The 22,755-nt window shown below is 36.7% G+C and overlaps 1 protein-coding gene across 4 annotated transcripts in view; it reads right to left on the bottom strand.

Annotated features, from left to right (window-relative positions):
- Window positions 1-22,755, bottom strand: part of Erbb4 (erb-b2 receptor tyrosine kinase 4) — a 1,030,419-nt gene that overhangs the window by 37,381 nt on the left and 970,283 nt on the right. For all 4 annotated transcript variants that reach the window (XM_013011535.1, XM_013011517.1, XM_013011544.1 and 1 more), the window contains exons 21-22: window positions 4,069-4,224; window positions 1,480-1,555 (exon numbers count right to left, since the gene is read on the bottom strand). In XM_013011535.1, the coding sequence (XP_012866989.1) occupies window positions 1,480-1,555; window positions 4,069-4,224 (232 nt within the window). The remainder of the gene's footprint in view (window positions 1-1,479; window positions 1,556-4,068; window positions 4,225-22,755) is intronic.

The raw sequence follows: 22,755 nt of genomic DNA on the forward strand, positions 1-22,755 counted from the left end.
ATACATATATAGCATATTATTATTACATATAGTATATATATATTATATTACATATAATATATTACACAATATATAAATCTGTCATAATATAGAAAATATATTTATCAATTATTGTATGTATGCTAAATGTGTTTAATATAACAGGAAAACATTGCTAACCTACAATATACAATATAAAGACCTAACATATAATATGTGATATATTTGCTCCTCTATTAATCATGTAACGTAATTTTTTCTCCTGTATTTATCTCAGCTGCAAATATACTTTTTTTGCTTTCAAGGTGACCAGACTACGTACAGCTTTTTTTTTCTTCAATTTTAACATCTGCTATGGCAAAGACACAGGGAGTTAGGCAAGGGGTAGGGAGGTTTCACTTTACTGAAATGTCTTAAGTTATTTTTAATGATAATAATTCTTTCCTAGATAAGAGCTATACATTTTTTAATGATTAAATGACTTAAGTCTTTATTCTAAGAGTGAACAAGAGGATACATCTAATCTTAGATTTCAATAAAACTAATTGTTCATACATGCATTTAAGTCTCATCGTTCTTTCTACTTAAATGAGCATTTAATAATGCTTTTTACATGTAAATTTAAACTTAGAAAGGGTATGATTCTTGCTAGGTGTATTCATAGAGTTGCTAAATAGCATATTTCAAAAATATAGTGAGCCTGGCATTGGTGGCCCATGCCTGTAATCCTGCCTGCTCAGAAGGATGAGATCTGAGAATCACAGTTTGAAGCTAGCTAGACAGGACTTAGTGAGACTCTTACTCCAATTAACCAGCAAAAAAGCTGGAATTAGAGTTGAGGCTGAAGTGGTAGAGCAATAGCCTTCAGCAAAAAAGCTCTGGGAAGTGCCCAGATCCTGAGTTCAAGTCCCAGGACCAGCAACAAAAAATAAATAAAATGTGTTTATATAATTAAATGCAATAAAATGAGTGTTCCAGTTGCAAATGTCAATCATTCAAGCTCATATTCCTTATTCAGTAACATTTCTGCTCCTTTAAAGTTCTTGTAAAGGAGAAGTTAAAATTAGCATTTCTATTTACTCCTTTCAGTAATTAATTTGTCATGACAATAACAATTTCTACTATAAAAAGGAAATTCTAATAAGCAAGACAAAGAAAATGATAGTTTTGCTTTTATTTTGTCTTTTAGCAGTCATTACGTTCAAAGCTGTTTTCAAAGACTTGTTTAAAATTCTATCAAAATATTCCTAAACTTGGCTGGTTTTTTCCCTGTAAAATGAATAGGTAATTAGACAATTCAATAAATATTGGTATTTTATATTTCAGAAAAGCAGAAAATAACTATGCAGATATTAATACTCTACTGCTTCTTAAAAAAGAGAAAAGCTTATAAAATAGGTATTCCCACCACAACACGATACATGTGATATCAGATAACTTACATGAACTAAGTATTTTTATTTTGCCTTAAAACTTTAATTTACAGGAAGATTTACTTACCATAACTCCAAACATCACTCTGATGGGTGAATTTCCGGTAATGTATACACTCAAGGGCCATCCATTTGATTGGCATCTAAATGAAAATAAGAAATAAGAAATCATATAAAACACACACATATCCTTACATATATAACAAATGCTAATCCTTGGACTGACTTCAAATGTGTATGCATATATGTGTATGTGTGTATTATATATAATTATTATTTTTATTTTATTTTTCCTGAATGTCAGTGACTCATACCAATATCCTAGCTACCTAGGAGACTGAGATCTGAGGATCACAGCTCAAAGCCATCCCAGGGAGAAAATCCTGTGAGATTCTTATCTCCAATCAACCACCAAGATGTCAGAAGTGGTAGAGCACTAGCCTTAAAAAAATCAATAAATAAAACGTGTACACACAAGAAAAAGGTCAGGGAGAGCGCCTTAACCTTGATTTCAATGCACTGGGACCAGCATAAATTAGGTATTTACAAATACACATCTAAAAGGCTATTTTTCAAGATGGAGAACAAATAAATTGAAATTTAATAAATTGATTTATATATTTATAAAATTTTAAATTTAATAAACTTAATTAAACCTATATACATTGAAAATGTTTAAATAAAGAGTAAAGTATAAATAGGAACAATTTTCTGCATTTTTGAATGCTAGTGTTTAAGTCATGAGATAATATTTTGGCCTGTAATATCAAATCTAAGCAGATGAATCTAAACGTAAGTCCATACTATATATTGTGTCAAAGAAATGAGATGCTTTGTACTTTTAGTGACCCCTTTTCATTCTCGGGCAGTTTGTGATCTAAGTATAATGAATTCTTTCAAAGCATCCCTGCTTCTCCTCTCATATAATTTGATTACTAAATTGCCTAAAATCATGAAGTACCAAGTTAGCTTTGCTCTGTTCTCTGGCCAGAAATGACCTCCCTTGTCTTGGTTAGCCAGTATTGAAAATATGTACAGGAACTAGTGTATAAAGGAATGTGAGAGGATCAGCACAAATCCATCATCACTACAAGAAAAACAACTCAACCCACATACTGCTGCTGATGGGTCAGCAGAATGTGTTTCAACTCGAAGGGCAGCAAAATATAGCTGGGAATATAATTAGATTCTATGAAATAAAGATAAACACTTCTACTTTGCAGTTGAAAGCTTAAAACTAAATAGGTCTTTGAAATCATGAGGTTGGCTGCTCACCAAGGTGACACCAAGGTAACCGTACGACAGAATCACAGTATTCAGTGAAAGGGAACAGAAGACACATTGAAAGTAATTTCCCTATGGGCATGGAGTAGCAGACTTTATAGACTATGGACATTGTGTTTAAAAAGAAAGTTTAAATCACAGGTGCCTTGATAAAAACTTAATGGTTACCAGGCATTTAAAGCTATAATGAATCTTGCTTTAGACAAACTTACAGCTGTATGTTCTTAAGACAGGGCAAGTCATCTGATATATAGACTTCTACTTCCATGCAGGCTTCTAGTGAATTTCAAAACTGTCCTCTCAAACTTGCAATTTGGTACTAAACAGGCAAAATAGCCTAATAAAAATCAAGAAAAGGCCAGACAATTCCTTAAAACTGCAGGTTTAAAAATTGCTGTTGCTCTGTTTTTAAATGTTATTTCACTTTGGAATAAGACTGAGTACAAAGACAGTTATGTAACAATTGAAGGGTAAAAATGTCAATGGGAAGCATTTGGAATCCTGTCATTGCAAAGATATTTATATCTTTGAACAGCCTACACATAAAACATATGATATATATGACATGCAGTAAACATAGTTATACATGAAAATACCTTTTTGTTGATATAATCTTATAGATTACTACAAAGTCAAGACTGCATTTGTTTTATAAGTTCCCCTGGTCAAGTTAGAAGAACTTTTATATGAAAATGACCCCAACTTGTTAGCCAAGAATGACAAGCTAAATGGTGGGTTAATGAGGAAATACAAGAGCTGGAATAAAGGTATGGCCTCAGACCACAGCATATGAGAGAAGCAGGAACACAATGGTCAGGCAGGGGCTGAAAATGGAGAACAAGTAAAGGAAAATGGGATGGTAGCTCTGGCCAGTCCGCTGGGACATAGTAGTTCATATTTTAATAAGATCCTGTAGGTAAATCATATACGGTAATCGAAGCAATAAACAAAACCAAATGAAACTGCACAACATAACTGGAATGCAGTTAAAGAGAGTGGTCAGCCTTCACATGAATTATGATCTTGGTCATAGTCAAGCTTTGCTTTAGTCCAGGAGAGATTGTTTAAGTGTAAGAATTAGTCCCATGCCCTTAGCACCATAACAATTTCTATGGCCCTGTATTACACTAATCTTTAACAACCCACCTACTTCCTGGGCCTAGTGTGCATCTCCTTATGCTAGCCAAGTTTGATATATAGTAAAGTGGAGATAAGCAATCTACTTCTGGTTCTGCCAAGGAAAAATGAAAATGATAGAACTGGAACGTTTTCCATCTCCTACACCTCAGGATCATTGTTTTAGTTTATAAAGTAAAAGAAGACAAACAAATATACACTATTTTCTAGTAATATCACTTTGACAACATACTACCTTTCCACCATCAGCATTATATTCCTTTTCATCTCCTTCCAAGAGTCGGGCGAGACCAAAGTCTGTAATTTTCACATGGTTGGGCGATTTCACTAAGACGTTCCGAGCTGCCAAATCCCGATGAACAAGGCGTCTTTCTTCCAGGTACATCATTCCCTAAAACAACATCAAATTCCACAAAGAGAATCACTTAATGCCTAGACTTTTCCATTTTCTAAGATGGACTTTCTTGGCATTCAGTTGAAAGGACTTCATTTCTTTATGTAAAATATATCCTGGAATATGTGCAAAACTGAAAGAAATCTGTTGGGATGAGGAGAACTTGGGCTTCTTTCTCCTAAAACTCTCTGAAGAAGAATGAATGATGAGAAGCTGAATTTAATATCATTTTCTCCAAGTACTTGACAAGCTTTTGTAAACATTTATATTAGTAAGGTATGCAGGTGGCTTAGAAGATAAACTAGCATATACTTGGAATGACATATATTTCTTCTCCATGTGTTATTTTCTTCTCCATCTTTTCTACTTATTGTCATCTAACCCCCCTACACAACCAGTTCAAACAAAGACACCTATCCATAATTTTAAAAAGTTTACAGAGATGCAATGTTTTTCAGGTTAACATAAAAATACAACCAGAGCTGAATAATTATATAATCTTTTTATCAATTATTCACCAAATGTAGTATACCCGAGGGGTCTTTAAAGCCTATAATTTTTATTTATTTATTTTTTGGTCCGGTTGTGGGGCCTGAACTCTGGGCCTGAGCACTGTCCCTCAGCTCTTCAGCTCAAGGCTAGGGCTCTACCACTGAGCCACCTTCCCAGCCCAAGCCTATAATTCTTAAAAAGACATCTATGACATTAGCTGTCATTATAAGAACCCACAAGTGGAATTATATAGTTTATAATGACCCACAAATAAGGCTTTAATAAACCACAGAGAGAAATTAAAAATAAAATTTATTGGTGATTGCTAACAAGAGACATAGCTAGCTTTTCCCTGCAACTCAAGTGCTCACGGACACACACGGATACACACACACACACACACACACACACACACACAGTGATAACAACATAAATTCATAAAGGTCCCTAGAAGTTATAGTTTATTATCCTTCATAATGGGAGAACCAAGAGTTTCTAAGCACTGTCCTTAACTAACACATTTACGTAAAACCAACAATAAATTCAAAGGCCTAGATTTGATCCGAGTAAACATATTTTTATAAAAGTATTAGGGAAATTTTTGTATTTGACAATTTCAGTGGTAAAAAAATGTTCTCACTCAAAAATCAATCAGAATTATTATCAAATGTTCGAAGCACACTCCCATGCCAGTTGCAAATCAGTGCCGTTGGCAGTTAACATTACAACTGCAGGGCTCTGAAGGATTAATGGTTTCCGATATCAAAACAAAAGCTGTGAAAACAGACACATAAATCACATAGGTCAAAAAATTATGAACCGTATACCCAGTGTAGTGTAAAGAGAAGATTGCTTCAGACAGCATCATGAGCCAGACTCCATATAAATGCCCATTAAACACAACTGGTGGAGATACCGTCTGAAATGGTCCAATCAGTCAGACATTAGGTGACACCATATGTATTAGTGTTTTCTGAAATCAACTCACAAATGGTTTTAAGGTGATGTATGTCCTGTTTCCTAAACTGTGCCTTCAGGTTTGAGTATACAAAGTTAGAAATTACTAAAATAAGGCCATAGGATATAAGGCCCTTATATGACTTAAAAAGTCACAAACAAATAGATGGAACAGTATTAGAGATCAATCTTTTCTTATCTCCCAAATGACTTCATCCTCTTAAGAAATGATCATTACGCATTCATTGCTCATAACATGCGCACAGCAGAATTTACAAAGTGTGTTGGAAAGATGTTAATATTCAAATGCACACACGTACCATGCTTGATGCACTGGAGAGGGAGGCAGTGTCTCTGTCTCAAGCATAACAGGAATTAACTGATAAATGGATAGATACGGGATATAAACTGAACTAGATGGGCATGATGCATGGAAAGGCAGGTGAAATTGCAGTAGAAGGATGCTGGTAACATGCACACCTGGACAAAAGTAGGTAATTGTTTATTTCTGAAGTGTAATGGAGAGTCAGTGCGTGGCGAGACTAAAATAAAGTAAAAAAACTCAGATGCAAGAATGGCTCCTTAGATGGAAGACTTGGCTTTTTGTATTATGCAATACACCAGGTGCCAATGAGAAAGTTGTCTCAAAAGGAGAGTGACCTAATTTTCCACACTTGGTTGCCAATTCAGAGAAAGAGCAGTGAATGAGGGACCCCCTGCCACAATATGGAGGGCGAGTGATATAGCTGGAGAATAAAGGGTGCTACCTAGAAGACCTAGAGCTGCATACATTTTCCATATTCTTTCCTCAGTCCTCAAATTAACCAAACTCAGTCATTCTCACACTCTCTCTTTCCTTTTTAAATGCAAAGTTTGGGTAGTAATGGGATTTGAATTGAGGCTTTGTGGTTACTAGGCAGAGGCTCTATCACCCAATTCATTCCACTGGCCCTTTCTTTTTGCTTTATGTATTTTCAGATAGGGTCTTGCACATTTTTCCAAGACCTTGCCTCGGACCATGGTCCTCCTATCTATGCCTTCATGAGCTGGGATTATAGATCTGAATCACCATATCAGGTTTGTTGATGGGACAAAGATTTGCTAGCTTTTATCCTGGGCTGGATTCAAATCATAATCCTCTCAAACCCCACTTTCTGAGTAGCTGGGATTCCAGAAATAAGCCACCACACACAGCCTAAATTTTCTATTAATTGATATCTGATCTTCAGTTGTGTTGGCTCCCAGGACTTAGAGTTGTGTCCCAGAAATTATTTTATCACTTAGTACTCTCCTCTGGCTCCTATGTGCAAACCAGATTGATTCTTCTACTAACCTAGGCTGGAGGGAATATTCTGGAGAGAATAATTTCCAATATATTTTTGAAGTAAAAATGGTCATCCTTGGTAATGAATAATAAATGATGCTGCTGTTCAGATTTTGCAAGTTGGGTAGACAAGGCCACCATCAAATAAACAGCGTCCTACTGGAAATGTAATTCATAGATCTCTTAAACAAGTTCAGGAAGAGAAACCCAGATTGACCAAAGGAGAACGAATGAATATTCACAAAGATGCAATGTTTGTGTGAATGTTGTGGCCCTGAAATTTACATGTTGAATTCCTAAACCCCAAGGTGATATTAAGAGATGAGAGACTACTGGGAAGAGATAAGGTTTGTAGGGGAACAACCACAAGAGTGTCAGTGTCCTTCCTTCATCTGTGTGAGGCCATCGTAGGTATGAACAATTATAAAGCAGGTCCTCAGCAAGCTTTCACATAGATTGGCTGGCATCTTGTCTTCAGCTTTCCAGTCTTGAGCATTGTAAGAAATGAATTTCTGTTGTTGAGAAGCTAACCAGTTTACCATATTTTGTAATGGCAGCTTTGACTAAGAGAAGTGAAATAACATATCATATAACACCAACAGAACTTCAAAACTTCTGAAAAAAACTTTAATATTCTGCATCAACAGTGATAGTCTATCTTAAAACTTTGCGCCTCCCCCCTTTGCATCAGTATTGGGTCATGAATTCAGGGTCTCAAACTCTCACTTGGCTCTTTTGCTCAAGGATGGCACATAGGTTGATTGGTTTGTTTTTTAAACTTGTAAGTATCAAATTTCAGCCTCCCCAGTAGCTAGGATTATAGTCAGGAGCTACTGGCGTCAAGTTACCTTGAACTTTTTTGATAGAAAAGCATTTTCATTAAAATAATAAAAATTCAACTCAGAAAGACTGGTGAAAGTTTCCAGATAGTTTCCTCTACCCACCTGACTATTAACACCAACAAAAACAAAAACAGGTCTCCTTCCTAAACTATAAAAAGAAATTTGTTTGGTTGCTTTGTATATAGAAGCATGCATATTTCCAAATAATTAATTATGACTGTTACCTTATTCCTGAATAGGAGTGTTGAATTGTCTACAAATTGCTCCACAACACAGTCATTAAGAAAGGAGTTTCTGGTAGCTTTAGTGTGGTCCTGTATGTGATCATTTAGGTAAATGGGTCATAGGGGAACTCTATGTGGAGTCTTTTGAGGAACCTCCATACTGCTTTCCAAAGAGGTTGAACAAGTTACACTCCCACCAACAATGCAGTAATGCTCCCTTCTGTCAACATCCCTTCCATCATTTGTTGTTATTAGAGTTCTTGATTATAGCTATTCTAACTGGGGTGAGGTGGTATCTCAATGTTGTTTTGATTTGCATTTCTTTTATGGCTAGGGAGGTTGAGCATTTCTTCATGTGTCTATTGGCCATCCTTTCCTCTTCAGAGAAGTTTCTCTTTAAGTCTTTAGCCCACTTATTTATTGGGCAGTTGTTTCTTTGAAGATTTGTTGTTGGGGGCAGCATTATTTACCATAGCTAAGATATGGAACCAACCCAAATGCCCCTCAGTAGATGAATGGATCAAGAAAATGTGGTATATATACACAATGGAATTCTATGCCTCCATCAGAAAGAATGACATTGCCCCATTTGTTAGGAAATGCAAAGACTAGGAAAAAATTATATTAAGTGAAGTAAGCCAGGCCCAAAGAAACATAGGTCCCATGGTTTTCCTTATTTGCAAAAATTAGTATATGTCTTAGTCAAGCAGAAAAGGTCAGATAAGTTGATATTAGGGCAATGAACCCCAAGATAAGTATTCAAATATTTTTTTCTTTCATGTGATTGTTTCTAACATATTTATAAGATGATTTCTTTGTTGTTTTGTATGTCCCTCCCCCACGGTATAACCCCTGTTTTCACTGTATTTGATGTTGGTATAATTTGTGGAGGGGAAGGGAAAAAACAAATCGTTTAAATAGGAATACAGGTGGACCCACTGCAACAATGAGGTGTACAAGTTGTTATGTCAAAAACGAACTTTACATCTTTGATGAGAGAGGGCCGTGGTGGGGATGGGGTAGGGGAGATGGGGAGGGGGTATGGGAAGGGTTGGGAAGGGGAATCAAAGGAGGAGGCAACAATGCTTGATAAGAAATGTACTCATTATCTTGCTCATGTAATTATAACACCTCTGTATGGTACTTTCACAATTAAAAAAAAGAAAAGGATTTTCTGCCGGGCACAGGTGGCTCAAGCCTGTAATCCTAGCAACTCAGGAGGCTGAGATCTGAGGGTCATTGTTCAAAGTCAGCCGGGGAAGGAAACTCTGTGAAACTCTTTTTTTTTTTTTTGAAACTCTTTTCTCCAATAAACCATCAGAAAATGGGAAGTGGTGCTGTGGCTCAAGTGGTAGAACACTAGCCTCGAGCTGAAGAGCTGAGGGACAGCACCCAAGCCCAGAGTTTAAGCCCCACCACCAAAAGATAAATCAATCAATAAATAAAAGGATTTTCTTAATGAACCCAAGATAGGGACACAAGTGTTTTTTTTCTTTCTTGCTATTGTTTTCAATGCATTTATAATGTACTATGTGATTTTTTTTTTGTTTCTTTGGTATGTTCTTTCCCCACGGCATAACTCTGGTTTTCACTGTATTTGATGTTGGTGCCCTGCATCTTATATACACATTTTTCTAATTTGGGGAGGGAATGGAAATAATAAAATGCTTAAATAAGGATACAGGTTGACCCATTGTAACAATGAGATGTACAAGATACTATGTTGAAAACAAATTTTACAACTTGGGGGGTGGGTGGGGCAGTAAGAGTTGGGGAGGTGGGGAGGGAAGAAATGGTAGGGGAAAAACAAAGGAGGGGGTAATAATGCTCAATAGGAAATGTACTCATTACCTTACTCATGTAACTGTAACCCCTCTGTACAGTATTTTCACAAAAAATACACACACACACACACACACACACACACACACACATGAATGTGGACCAAAGGGAGAACAACATGGGAGGGAGTAACAATGCTCGACAAGAAATGTACTCATTGCCTTACTCATGTAACTGTTACTCTTCTGTATAGCATCTTTACAATAAAATAAAATTTAAAATATAAAAAAGGAAAGGATTTTCTTACTGGAAGAGATAATTAGCGTCACATTTCCTGCTTGATTCCTTTAAAATAAAATTGTTCTTTAAAGTGCAAGGCACCAGGAGGCAGCCAGGTCTTAGAAGAGGCAATGACAAAAATAAACTGGAGTCCTTATAAGTTTAAAGATGAAGAAAGAATGGACAGTCATTATGATAGAACGATGCTGATTGGTTAGAAATGAAATCCCCAAGAGCTCCTCCCATTGGTTAGAAATGAAACCCCCTGGAACTCCTCCCATCACTCTGCCAGAACAGTTCAGGACGGTCCACAATGTTCATACAAATAAGCCAGTCAATAGACTCAGCACTTAGATCACACCAGACACTAAGTATATTGCTTCCTCATTGGCTGGCCAGTCTAATCCTGTGGGATATGTATTTTGTTTTATTCAGTTTGGAATATACAGAGTTAAGTTGCTTAGTCCAAGTCACCTTGCTAATGAGTGGTAGAACTTGGATTTCATTCCTTGATGTGGAGATTTAGAGGAGGACATTTACACCTGTCCTCTCCCCTAGATGCTGGATCACATGGGCATGTAGAAGGTGAGGTACACAGGGAAACCATGTTGCTTTAAAAGATTCTTCGACTTTTTCAGAAATCAAATTTATCAGAGGTCTTTGGGAATTTATTGATTATATAACTTGATTGCCTTACTTTTAAAATTTATGTCTAACATCTAGCAAGGTTATAGAATTATTTATAAGCTAGCAGGAATTTGTATGAATTTAAGACTCCATTCTGACTTGGCTCACAGTGCATGTGAAACGCTGGAGTGAATGTGGGCATAGATTTTAAAGGTAAAAGATTTTAAAGCTATGTTGTATTTTGAGGAATTTTTTTAAAGCAGATATCACTTTCCTCCTCTTTAAAAAGGCCCAATAACACTCATCCCATGAGTCAGACAACCATAGCAGCACCCGTGTGGCAGGTTTTTGTGAAGATTCAATGAAGTGGTTGTGTAAAACATTTGCATAGTAACTGGCATATACTCAGTACAGAACATACTAACTTTTGTTATTATTCCAGATAATATTAACAAGCCTAGAACACACAAAAGTTACCCTCATTAATTTGCATTGGCTATTTCAAAATGGTCTGTGATCAGCCAGGAACCTATGGTGCATGCCTACAATCCTAGCTACTCAGGAGGCTGAAATTTGAAGATATTGGGTCAAGGTCAGCTAAAAAAAGAAAGTCAGTACACCTGAAATGGAGGTGTGGCTACAGCAGTAGTTTTTTGAGTGAAAAGGTTAAGAACGAGGATAAGTCCCTGAGTTCATGAGTGCTCGTGAGTGTACATACATGTGCATTCACACACACACACACACACACACATACACACACCAGTGTACACATGTGCACACACACAGAACGGTGATTCTCAGTTAATACATCATAGTGGGTACTCAAAAAATGTTTTCCAATAGTGAAATATATCCACATAACCTATCCATCATGATTAAGCATGGATACAAATTTCTGAATTATTATTATTCAAAGTCTCGTTTTGATGATGATTCAGGAGATACTGCCATATTAGAGAAAGAAAAATTAGGAATTATATTAAAAGATTTGGGGCTGTCTAATGAGGGATCAAAGATTTCAGGAATTTATTAAAGATAAAAGTCACAGACTAGCTCCCAAAGTGTTCAAGGCTACAGAATGTTTTCTATAAGTTAATAAAACTGTTAGTTTTCAATTCCAAAATTCCTATTCTTTACCACACAAAATATAGGACAGCTTTTGTTAGATGTATTATAATGGTATGTTGACTACTTCAGGACCCAAGTGTTATATATTTGATTTTATCCAAACTATTCAGAATTTACAATTATAAAAATTGTTCATAATGTCATCATTTTTCATATGTTCTATTGCAGGATGTAATAAAATTTCAACAAATGCCTACATATTTTACAGTTTTTTCAGACCTATTAAAGTAAGAATACAGTAAATACAAATTAATTGGAAAACAAAAAGTAACATTTAACTCGATTTTTTTTTCAAAATTGTACTTGGATACAAAAGCTTGAGGGATGTTTTGGTAGAGATAAATTTAGTTGATATAAATTGAATTTAAGACATAAGTGCTATGCTTTATCTCTGGTTAGAATCAACTCATATGAATTGTTCTATGGAAAAAATTCAGTGAACTGACATTAGTTTTAAAAAGTCAGTGTAGGGGTAACTATAATTGAAACACATTCTGTGCATGTATAAAAATAATGAGACAGCATTATTTTGTATAATTAATAGAAAATTAAGTTAAGGATAAAATGAAATAAACTTTTAGCATAGATGAGCATTGAGTAATGCAGTTCTGCTCAACTTTGCAATTTCTGAGTCACAGGCATCTAGCTAAAATGTATGGTTGCCATGTTTATCAGCCAGTGTAAAAATGTATTCTGCCCAGCTGTAGGAAGCTATAGGAAATCAAGACAGACTAGACAATTTTGGACAATAAATATTTGCTTTTCACATACTGGCCATGTGACAATTGCATCAAATGCATGTGTGCAGCTAAAACTTTCATGCTACAGTCACTTTTCACAGGCACTCATCCCTGAAGTGAGCAAAAAGAACTCATTCCCCCATCCCATCTAATAACCTGAAACTTTCTTAATAAGGGGAAGTCTCAGAGAATCAAATTTCCAATGAAAATCCATCCTTTCCCCCTTTTCCTTGTAACAGAAATTCTATCTCCAAGGGGGGGGGGAAATCAAGCTATAATAATTATGACTGTTAGAGAAGAAAGGAATCCTTTAGGATGGACTTACTTGTTTCATCTAAATCGTGTGTTTGAAGAGAAAGCAAGGGAGTTCTGTGCATGGTCAACTGAGAGGTTTTTCAGCCAGCAGAGTTGATGTCATTGTGGAAAGAGCACAGATGTCACCATTATGAAATAGAAGTCCTGGATGTATTGCTAACTACATTTATAACGACAATTCTTTCCTCACCTCTACCACACCAGTAACAGATCAACCCAAATGATCTCAGAGTTTACCCCTACCTTTACATTTTCATTCTATTATAAATGGAACTATAAAACATATGGATCTGGGCTGGGAAGGTGGCTCAGTGGTAGAGTGCTTGCCTAGTATGCATGAGGCCCTGGGTTCAGTTCCTCAGCACCACATAAGCAGAAAAAGCTGGAAGTGGTGCTGTGGCTCAAGTGGTAGAGCCTTGAGCTGAAGAACTCAGGGACAGTGCCCAGGCCCAGAGTTCAAGCCTCATGACCAACAACAACAAAAAAACAAAAACAAAATTATATATATATATATCTGAAATATTAAATTGTGGACCAATGAAAGACAGAAGAGTAATTAGGTAGGGTAGATGTTTCTCTTCAAATGTTTAGTAAGATGCCTTGAATATATTTTTCATAACTGTTATTTTAGTGCATTCTAAATTTAAAATGTCAGACTCTAGATATGAACTTCTAGAAATGAGCTCATTCTGCTCCTCCTGGATTTCTGACTTTCTTCAAATTTTACATGTTATTTGTATGTTTCACTCTCCTCATCTGTAACATGTGCAGAATAAAAATAGTCTGAGGATTCAATGGCTTAGTATGTATAAAATACTTGGAACATTTGATATTCTATTGATTAAATATCTAAAACAAACTCAAATTAATTCTTTAAAAATCTTACTGATGACCACTGGTCAACACATCTATTTTCTACTCAGCATTATAAGGAGTCATAACTTCTGTTTCTCTTTCTGTTGTCCCTGAAAATACATCCTATTATTCTGCTCAGAGGAACAGGGGCCAATCCCCATGGCTATCCTGGGCTGATGTGGAATTCACACTTAATTTTGACACTTTTATTTGTAGATGGAATCCTCATGAGATGTATTTATTCTGCAGATCCTGAGAAAATTTGGAATATTAGGAGAGCCAATTTTTGGTCATTTTAATCAAGTATAGTGAAAAGATTATTTTAAAAATTGCTTGAAGTATAATTTTTCAAAAAAATAGTTCTAATATAGTAGCCCACTTGCACATAGTAGGTGCTGTGAGGTAGTCCCAAGAACTTCCTCAGGACCAAGCTACTCATACACGAAGCAGTATGGTTGGCTGCTGATGGCTCTTACCTCAGCTGCATCAGCCTTGAAGTATTGATACCTCAACCCAACCATGTAAGTACCTCTCCAAGAAGGGGCTCTATTCAGAGAGGTTATTTGATGCGGAGTTACAAAAGCCATAAGGCCCTGGATGGTCATGAAGTCCTATGCCAGCTCCATGGCTTCAATTTCATCACTGCCCAACATTTCTCTCAGTCTGACTTTGCTTTTCTCACAAGTTAGATGTGTTATCCCTGAGAACCTTGTCAGAAACTTGTGTCAGATTGTTTTCTGGGAGATGCAGAACCTAAAGCTGTTGATATCCCTCCCCCATGGTATAACCCCTGTTCTCACTGTATTTGATGTTGGTATAATTTGGGGAGGGGAAGGGAAAAAACAAAGTGCTTAAATAGGGATACAGGTGGACGCATTGCAACAATGAAATGAAATGTACAAGAGGCTATGTCGAAAAATGAACTTTACAATTTAGGGGGGGAATGTAGTTGTGGAGGTGGGAGGGAAGGGGGGAATGTGTTGTGGAGGTAGGAGGGAAGTGATGGTAGGGGAAAAACAAAGGAGGAGGCAAAAATGCTTGATAAGAAATGTTCTCATTACCTTGCTCATGTGATTGTAACCCTTCTGTACAGTATTTTCACAATAAAAAACTTATTTAAAAATATCATGGCATACTATTTTACAGTAAACTTTTCTTAAATTATTTTAAGTAGGAGTAAACTCTACAGGAATGATAAAACTATACTAAATAATAAAGCAACAATGCTTAATAAGAAATGTACTTGTTATCTTGCCCATGTAATTGTAACTCCTCTGTACGGTATTTTCACAATAAAAAAAGAAAAATAAAAAAAATAAAAAATAATAAAGCATTATCTTAGACATTGATGTCCAGTTATCAAGGATTGAATATTACCTAGGTTTTACACACTGGATTATTATGACTGGCAGTGCGACAGGTTTGTTTACACCAGCATTGCTAAAAATATATGAGTATTGTATTGGTCTATCCAATGGTCCACACTTCATTGTATCTTCAACAATTTGAAGATTGCCTAGAATTAAACTAGCAGTACATGTTTATAACTGGATTAAATGAACCAGCAGACCACAGTGTTGAAAGACTTTGTGACACGAGCGATTTTCCTCACAACATTAAGTAGAGCAAATTCCAAGTCTACCTTATTGAGGTTGGGCAGTCAACATGCCAAGAGTCAAGCCCTCTAACCTCAGACTTTGATATTAGGGAATTAAGGAGAATGAAGAGTCTAAAGTCTAAAGCTAGCAGATTTTTCCTTTTCTTTTCATTCCCTTCTTTTTCTTCATGAGTTTTCTTTTATCACTCCATACAAGCTTTTGGAAAATTACATTTGAAGACTTTTGATTGCAGGTAGACTCCAAGAGTCCTCATAAGGAGACAAAACAGTATAAAATCAATGAAGACAAAAACAAAATAACCAAAAGAGGTAAATTGAGCAGCACATCTGAGAAGTTCCCACTTTCCTACTACATAAATGGTGAGTGCAAAGCTCCTCTGCCAGATCAAGAGAATAACAAGTAGGCTTGAGTGTACCCCCGTCATTGACTGCTGGCCAATATGATCACATGGGAAAAGTGAGGCTGTAGCATCTGCACTGGTACACTCTCTCTGGGAGGTGCACTTGAAATGGATTACTTCTGCTCCTTAGGCAGCCGATCAATAAAGATGTGGAGTGCAATGAGAAAGGGGATGTTTGTGGGCTATAGTGGCTCTCCTCAGTGGCTCCCTAGAAATTAATTAAAAATCAATGGAGTGTGCAACCTATTAATACAGCAACTTCTAGATGAACAGATAGAAGCTGAACCTGTCTGGGAGCATATGTCTTGGGTAAATATACTCACACACAATAGAGAGGAGGTTGAAGGTGGGACACCTTAGTCATAATTGAGCAGAAACTGATCATGTCTAATATTTTGTAGTGTTCATCGAATTACATGCTACAGCTCAAAAGAAGCCTCTTCAAGGTCATGGGTGGGGATATGGATATACAATTTTCCTTCTTACGGCAAATATGTCAAATTCTATAAGGCATCTTTGTCTCCTGAAAGCAAAATGGCTATCATATGGACAAATAATTTCAATCATTTTTTAAACATTTTATTGGTGGTAATAGGTTTGAAGCTGGAGCTTTGACTTTATAAGGCAAGTACTCTACCACTTAATTCAAATCCCAGTCCTTTGTTTGTTTGTTTTTCCCAGTCCTTTGTTGTGTTTATTTATTTATTTATTTTTTAGACAGATTCTTGCATTTTTGCCTGGGCTGGCCTCAGGCAATGATCCTCCTGCCTCTGCTTCCTGAGTTGTTCTGATTATAGGCAATGTACCACTAGGTCTGACCTTCACTTTCCATCTTCCAGGTCAAATTCTAGTTATTTACAAGTGCAAGCAGTTGAATTTGTTTATGACCGCTGACTTTCAAAATAAGCGTTTCCCTGAAAACTGTGAAATTCCAAGAATATGGAAGGCTCTTATGTGATTTGAGCCAACTTAATTTCCACCAAAGAAGCTATAACCTATGGCACTCAGTTCAGGTCTGTATGTCTCCTCGGACATCAATGGACCTCTCTCACATACACAAATGCTTCCTCAGTACATATAAAACTATGTACTGGTACTTATATATTCCCTCAAGTAAGTCAGACAGACATTTTCCAGTTACCTGCTTCTCTGGCTAAATTTCATTCCTCATTAAAATACTCAGAACAAATTAGAACCTCTAGTTTTCATCTGAACCTCCCAGTTTTCATCTTGATTCCTTTATGATTAAGTTGGAAGTCCATGTTAGTATATTTCCCTGTTTCAAACTTCACATTCTTTTCTTTTATGGTCAGTTGTGGGGCTTGAACTCTGGGCCTGGGCACTTTCCCTCAGCTCTTCAGCTCAAGGCTAGTGCTCTACCACTTGAGCCACAGCACCACTTCTGGTTTTCAGAGTGGTTTATTGAAGATAAGTGTCTTATGGACTTTCTTTCCTGGGCTGGCTTTGAACTGTGATCTTCAGATTTCAGCCTCTTGAGTAGCTAGCATTACAGGCCATCAGCACCCAACTCAAACATCACATTATTTCAGGGACAGAAATCTAAGGCTTTGTCTGTAGTCTGCCTAAAGACTAAGACAGAGACTCCTGCCTAATACCTGGTTCATTTTCTAGCCCACTGTGACCATGGAAGTATTTAAATGTGATCATGTACCTTGAAATGAGAATGATCTGTTTTTCATTATTTGGCTGGCAAGAAGTGTTTCATCTGAGTGTCTGCTATGTTTACAGGCTTGAGAATGCACAAATTGTCATAGCAATTTCTGGGGTTTCCTAGAGTACAGCATAGGTATTCATGAAAAATTTCTTCTTGGTTATTTTTCTTAGGGCTTCTCATTGAGACCAGCAGCCACTGATTGAACAGTTACAGCCGAATGGTCATAGCCTTCTGGGCTATAGAATCTGAAGTGTAGACTATTTTAAAAACAGTGAATGATGTCCATGTGTCTTCTTCACTGTGTCAGAACCCCGCTATATTCCACATAGCCCTTCTGTATTTGGCCCAGATGCATTAATAGCTATCATTGAGCCCCCAAATGACAGAATATCTCCCTTAAAAGCAATGTTTTCAGGGGCTGAGAAGATGGCTCAGCGGTAGAGTGCTTGCCTTGCATGCATGAGGCCCTGGGTTCAATTCCTCAGCACCACATAAGCAGAAAAGGCTGGAAGTGGTGCTGTGGCTCAAATGCTAGAGTGCTAACCTTGAGCTGAACTGCTGAGGGACAGCACTCAGGCCCAGAGTTCAGGCCCCATGACAGACTACAAAACAAAACAAAAACAATGTTTTTTTTTATCAACATTAGCCTCTGACTCTATAGAATCTCAACTCTCATACAAGAAGTAGGCATGGGAGGTTAATATAGTCTTCCTTGCTTAATTCTCAGTTTAACTCAAGCACTTGCTATGATTTTTCTCATCCTCTTTCATTCTTCAGTATATATAGTACATATGTCCCACCCTGAGTGGCAAGTGTGCTGGTCTATCTCTTCTCTCACATAACTGGAGACATCTTTAAGCAACTTGACCTGACCTGACACTTACTTGGAATTCCTGCTTATAACTGTACAGCTACACAAGCTGAAAATTCTTTAGTCACTTCTGCCTTTGCACTTAACATGTCCTTTTCCCGAAACACCCCTCACTCTACACAAACAGCTATCCTCTGCCCATCAAGCTATAGTCACAGGCTTGGTGAAATCTAATGCTCCCTCAGAAATCAGGTGTCATTTCGTTCACAAAGTTTCCTCTCCATTCCCAGTAGATTAATTCACCACTATGTTATACAATACCACAATGTCTGTATCCATCCATCTATCTATCTATCCATCCATCTATTCAACTATCTACCTACCTATCTATCGATCAATCTACCTATTAATTGATCTATTTATCTATCTATGTATTATATTTCTACATGGAAACTAAGCCATAGATTTTTTCATGCATTATTTTAAATCAATTTTATGGTTTATTGCTAAATGAAATTTATTTTGTAAATTAGAAAGTACATATACTTATGTTAATATATTAGGCTTCATCTTCCATGCTTCAACATTAGAAATGTTATGTGTTGTCCAATCCTTGAAGTTTCAGGCAAGTAGAAAAAAAGTTCAAATACATTTAAATCTTAATTGCACATTCATTTACTGACCTGATTAATTTGTCAAAATATTTTAAGTGAAGAAAACATAAACGTGAGTAATGGCAGTAGATTTTTTTTTTGCTTGTTCAAAGCCTAAAAGATAAAGATTTTGATCTGATCACCCTTCATTGTTTTGCTTTAAACCTTTATAGATTGTTGGCTGCCTGGAGCTGTAAATGGTGTTCTCCTGCTGAGATGACATAATTTAGTTTGACCCTTCTCACATTTACCAATTCAATCACATTTTAGACAGTCAATAAATACTGGTCGATTGATTGATTTCCTTCTCTCTGTACTCCATCTATTTATTTCTGTTCCTTCCTTTGAATTACCAGATGAAGAAAGAACTCCCCACAATAATAAATATACTCACAAACATATAGTCACATAACAATGAAAAGTTAGAGAGGAGGAAAATGATAATACATATTAAATGTTGTTGGTAGTAATTTTTGCATTGTTTATGTTGTCTTTCTGCTCTTATTTTCAGTATCAAACAAGTATTAATTTTCAGGTTTACTTGCATGTATGTTACAAAATGAGTATTGAACATTTTGAATTCCAGAAAAACTTTAGGATTTGGGGTTCAATACTTTATGAGTGTGTTCAATGGCAGAGAAAGGGACAATGCTCATGCACCCTGACAAAATGATAAAAACATTTCTCTTCATTGTATTTATGTCCAGTTAGCTAATTTATGTAGTTAATGTCTCTCGGGAAGAAGGCTGAGAGCATAGACATCATAAAACCTGGGTTGAGAAGGGTCCCTGTCAGCTCATTTTCACATATCCTTATCCATGCTGAAAGAGTGGCATATTGGTATAGCACAAGACTTCATAAACTTCAGTATTAGCTCACTCATCAATTTCTCAGTTTGTAGGAATATGGCTCAGGCCTATAATCCTAGCTAATCAAAAGGCTGAAATCTAAGGACTGTGGTTCAATAACAGTCCAGGCAAAAAGTCCATGAGACTCTTTATCTCCATTTAATCACCAAAAAGTAAGAAATAGAGCTGTAGCTCAAGCAGTAGAGAACTATCTTTGAGCACAAAAATCTCAGGGACAGTGTCAGGGCCCTGGGTTCCAGTACTAGGACTGGCAAAAAGACAAAAACAAAGTATCAAAAAGGGGAGAAATTTAAAAAAAATACCTTATAGGTTTATCTGAGAATTAAAAAGCTACTCTCAACCATTATTTATTTATTGAATATCTACTATGTGCTGAGCACTACCTGAATTATTTTACATATAAAGATGACATGGAGTGGATGTGGAACATAGTTGATTTGGATGTATTAATCTTCTTTAAAACTGCAATTGAAAGTTGGTTCTCCATGTTTCAGCATTAAGGTTAGTGAGGAATTACTGAGAGTCAATGTTCCTTTCATAGGATTGAGTTAATTCTCCCAGGAATGAGGGAATTCTTGCTTTTGTGAGACTGTATTACTTGTCATGAAGCATTGCTATAAGGCAAGAACACATTTTTGCTTTGTCCTTTTCAATCATATTCATGTATTCTTTTATTTCCCTCCTATATTATGATGTACAAGGCAATGAACAGAAGCTGAACAGATGCAAGTTGTCATGTTCTTGGGTTTCCCAGTCTCCAGTACAAGGAACCAAATAAACTTCTTTCTATTACAAATTACCCTGTCTAAAATATTCTCTTATTGCATCAAGAAAATTGATTCAAACAGTGACATACATCGATACATGTAGAAGATGTATAAGAACTGCTTGAAAAATATAGAGAAAAGTGAATGGAACATTTAGCTTCACTGTGCAAGTCCTATGGAAAAGGTAGAGTCTGGGTTCTACAGTCAATAAAAAATTAATATTTAAAATATGGGCTGTAATATTATAAACAAAGAGCATTCTAAATAGAATTTATTTTAAAAAGCATTGAGTCCTAAAAGGGAAAAAAAGCAATCAAGAGGACTTGATAGAATAGATCTAAGTTGACAAGGGTTAGAGGTGCCACAATTAAGTAGCTAATTTAATTGTGACTACCAACCGTGATATGCAAAGCAGCTACTAAAAGTCTTAGTAGAACAAATTGACAAGATCAGATTTGGCAGTTGTGTGGAAGGAAAATAGACAGGGTAAAAACATATACGCATTGGCAGATAGTTATGGCTCACATCTGTAATCTTAGCTACTTAGGAGGCTGAGATCAGAGAATCAGTTTGAAGCCAGCCTGGGAAGGCAAGTTTGTTAGACTCTTATTTACAGTAAACTACGCACCAAAAGTCAGAAGTAGAGCTGTGGATCAAGTGCTTGAGCTATAGCTTTGAGCAAAAGAAGCTCAGGGCCTGTGTTCAAACCCAGGAGTAGCACAAAGACAAATAAACAAAATTATAAGAAATCAAGGAGAGGAATGAGGACAGTATAACACCAATTCTGATAGCAATGGTGCAGACTAAGACAGTAATTTGGAGAATTAGGTGTAGATCAAGAGCAGCAACTAGAAGCAGTATCTTCTCAGTGAAAATAAAATCATACCAGAAGGTAAAAGTGTGCAGATATTCCTAACACAAACCCAGGAGACATTACAAAGAGGAGCAGACAAACTTTGCATTCATCCCTAACTACAAGAAACTTAAAACATATCTATAGGATGCACAAGAAGAGTAAGTGAGTCTGGAGAGACTGATGGTACAGGAAGACCAGTGATGGGAAAGGGTTCAGCAGGGATAGGGGTCAAGATTGTGGGTCAAGATGAAGGCTTGGTGAAGCAGGAAGGACATTTCCTATGAATGAAAATAGAAGAAAAGCTGGTGATTGAACGACAACAAAGGTGGGAACTTTAAGGTCCTCTGATTATTTTTCTTGGTTAAGGTGGAATCTTTCATATGGAGAATTCAGAGAAATACAAGCAGAGAGAGGGTAGGTTTAACTGGTTCAAAGATGACTCCTGTTCTGGTCTCTCTTGTGTACCAGAAACTAGGGATCCATGAAGAGGTGGGAAAGAGAACCAACAGGAGAAGAGGGCAAAGACTGCTAAAGACTACTGGATTCCACTGGAAGACAGAAAGCATGAGCTTGGAGCCGGGCACAGGTGGCTCACGCCTGTAATCCTAGCTACACAGGAGGCTGAGATCTGAGGATCATGGTTCAAAGCCAGCCCGGCAGGAAAGTTCATGAGACTCTTCACTAGAAAACTGCAAGTGGCGCTGTGGCTCAAGCGATAGAGTGCTTGCCTTGAGCTGAAGAGCTGAGGGATAGTGCCCAAGCCCAGAGTTCAAGCCCCACCACTGACAAAAAAAAAAAAATAGCAGGAGCTTGGGTGTTTTGTTGTCATAAGAAGCAGAAAAACAAAGGAAGTAAAGAAGTTCATACAAGATCTAAAACAAAGCTCCAACAAAGAATTTGAAGCCATCACAGTCAACCAACTAGAAGGAAAAGAAATAAAAAACAAAGTAGAAAGTCTTGATAGTAGGTTAGACCATGCAGAAGATTGAATCTCGGGATTGAAGACAGCCTAGATATTATATAGAAAGAATATACAACCATCCAAGACAAATCTAAGAAATATGATAGATCTATTCAACACTTGGAAGACAACATCAGAAGGCCTAATCTGAGGATAATGGGTATAGAGAAGCACCTAGAGAAAGAAGTTAATAGTCTAGGAAATTTGTATAACAGGATCCTAGAAGAGAACTTCCAAACATGCAAAAAGATAGGCATATTCAGATACAAGAAGCTTTTAGAACTCCAAATAGACCGGACTGGAACAGGACATCCCACCATCACATTATAATCTGCACAGGATCAATTCAGAC

Source organism: Dipodomys ordii, unplaced genomic scaffold (assembly GCF_000151885.1).
Source record: "Dipodomys ordii isolate 6190 unplaced genomic scaffold, Dord_2.0 Scaffold1, whole genome shotgun sequence".
In the NCBI taxonomy this organism is placed as follows: Eukaryota; Metazoa; Chordata; class Mammalia; order Rodentia; family Heteromyidae; genus Dipodomys; species Dipodomys ordii.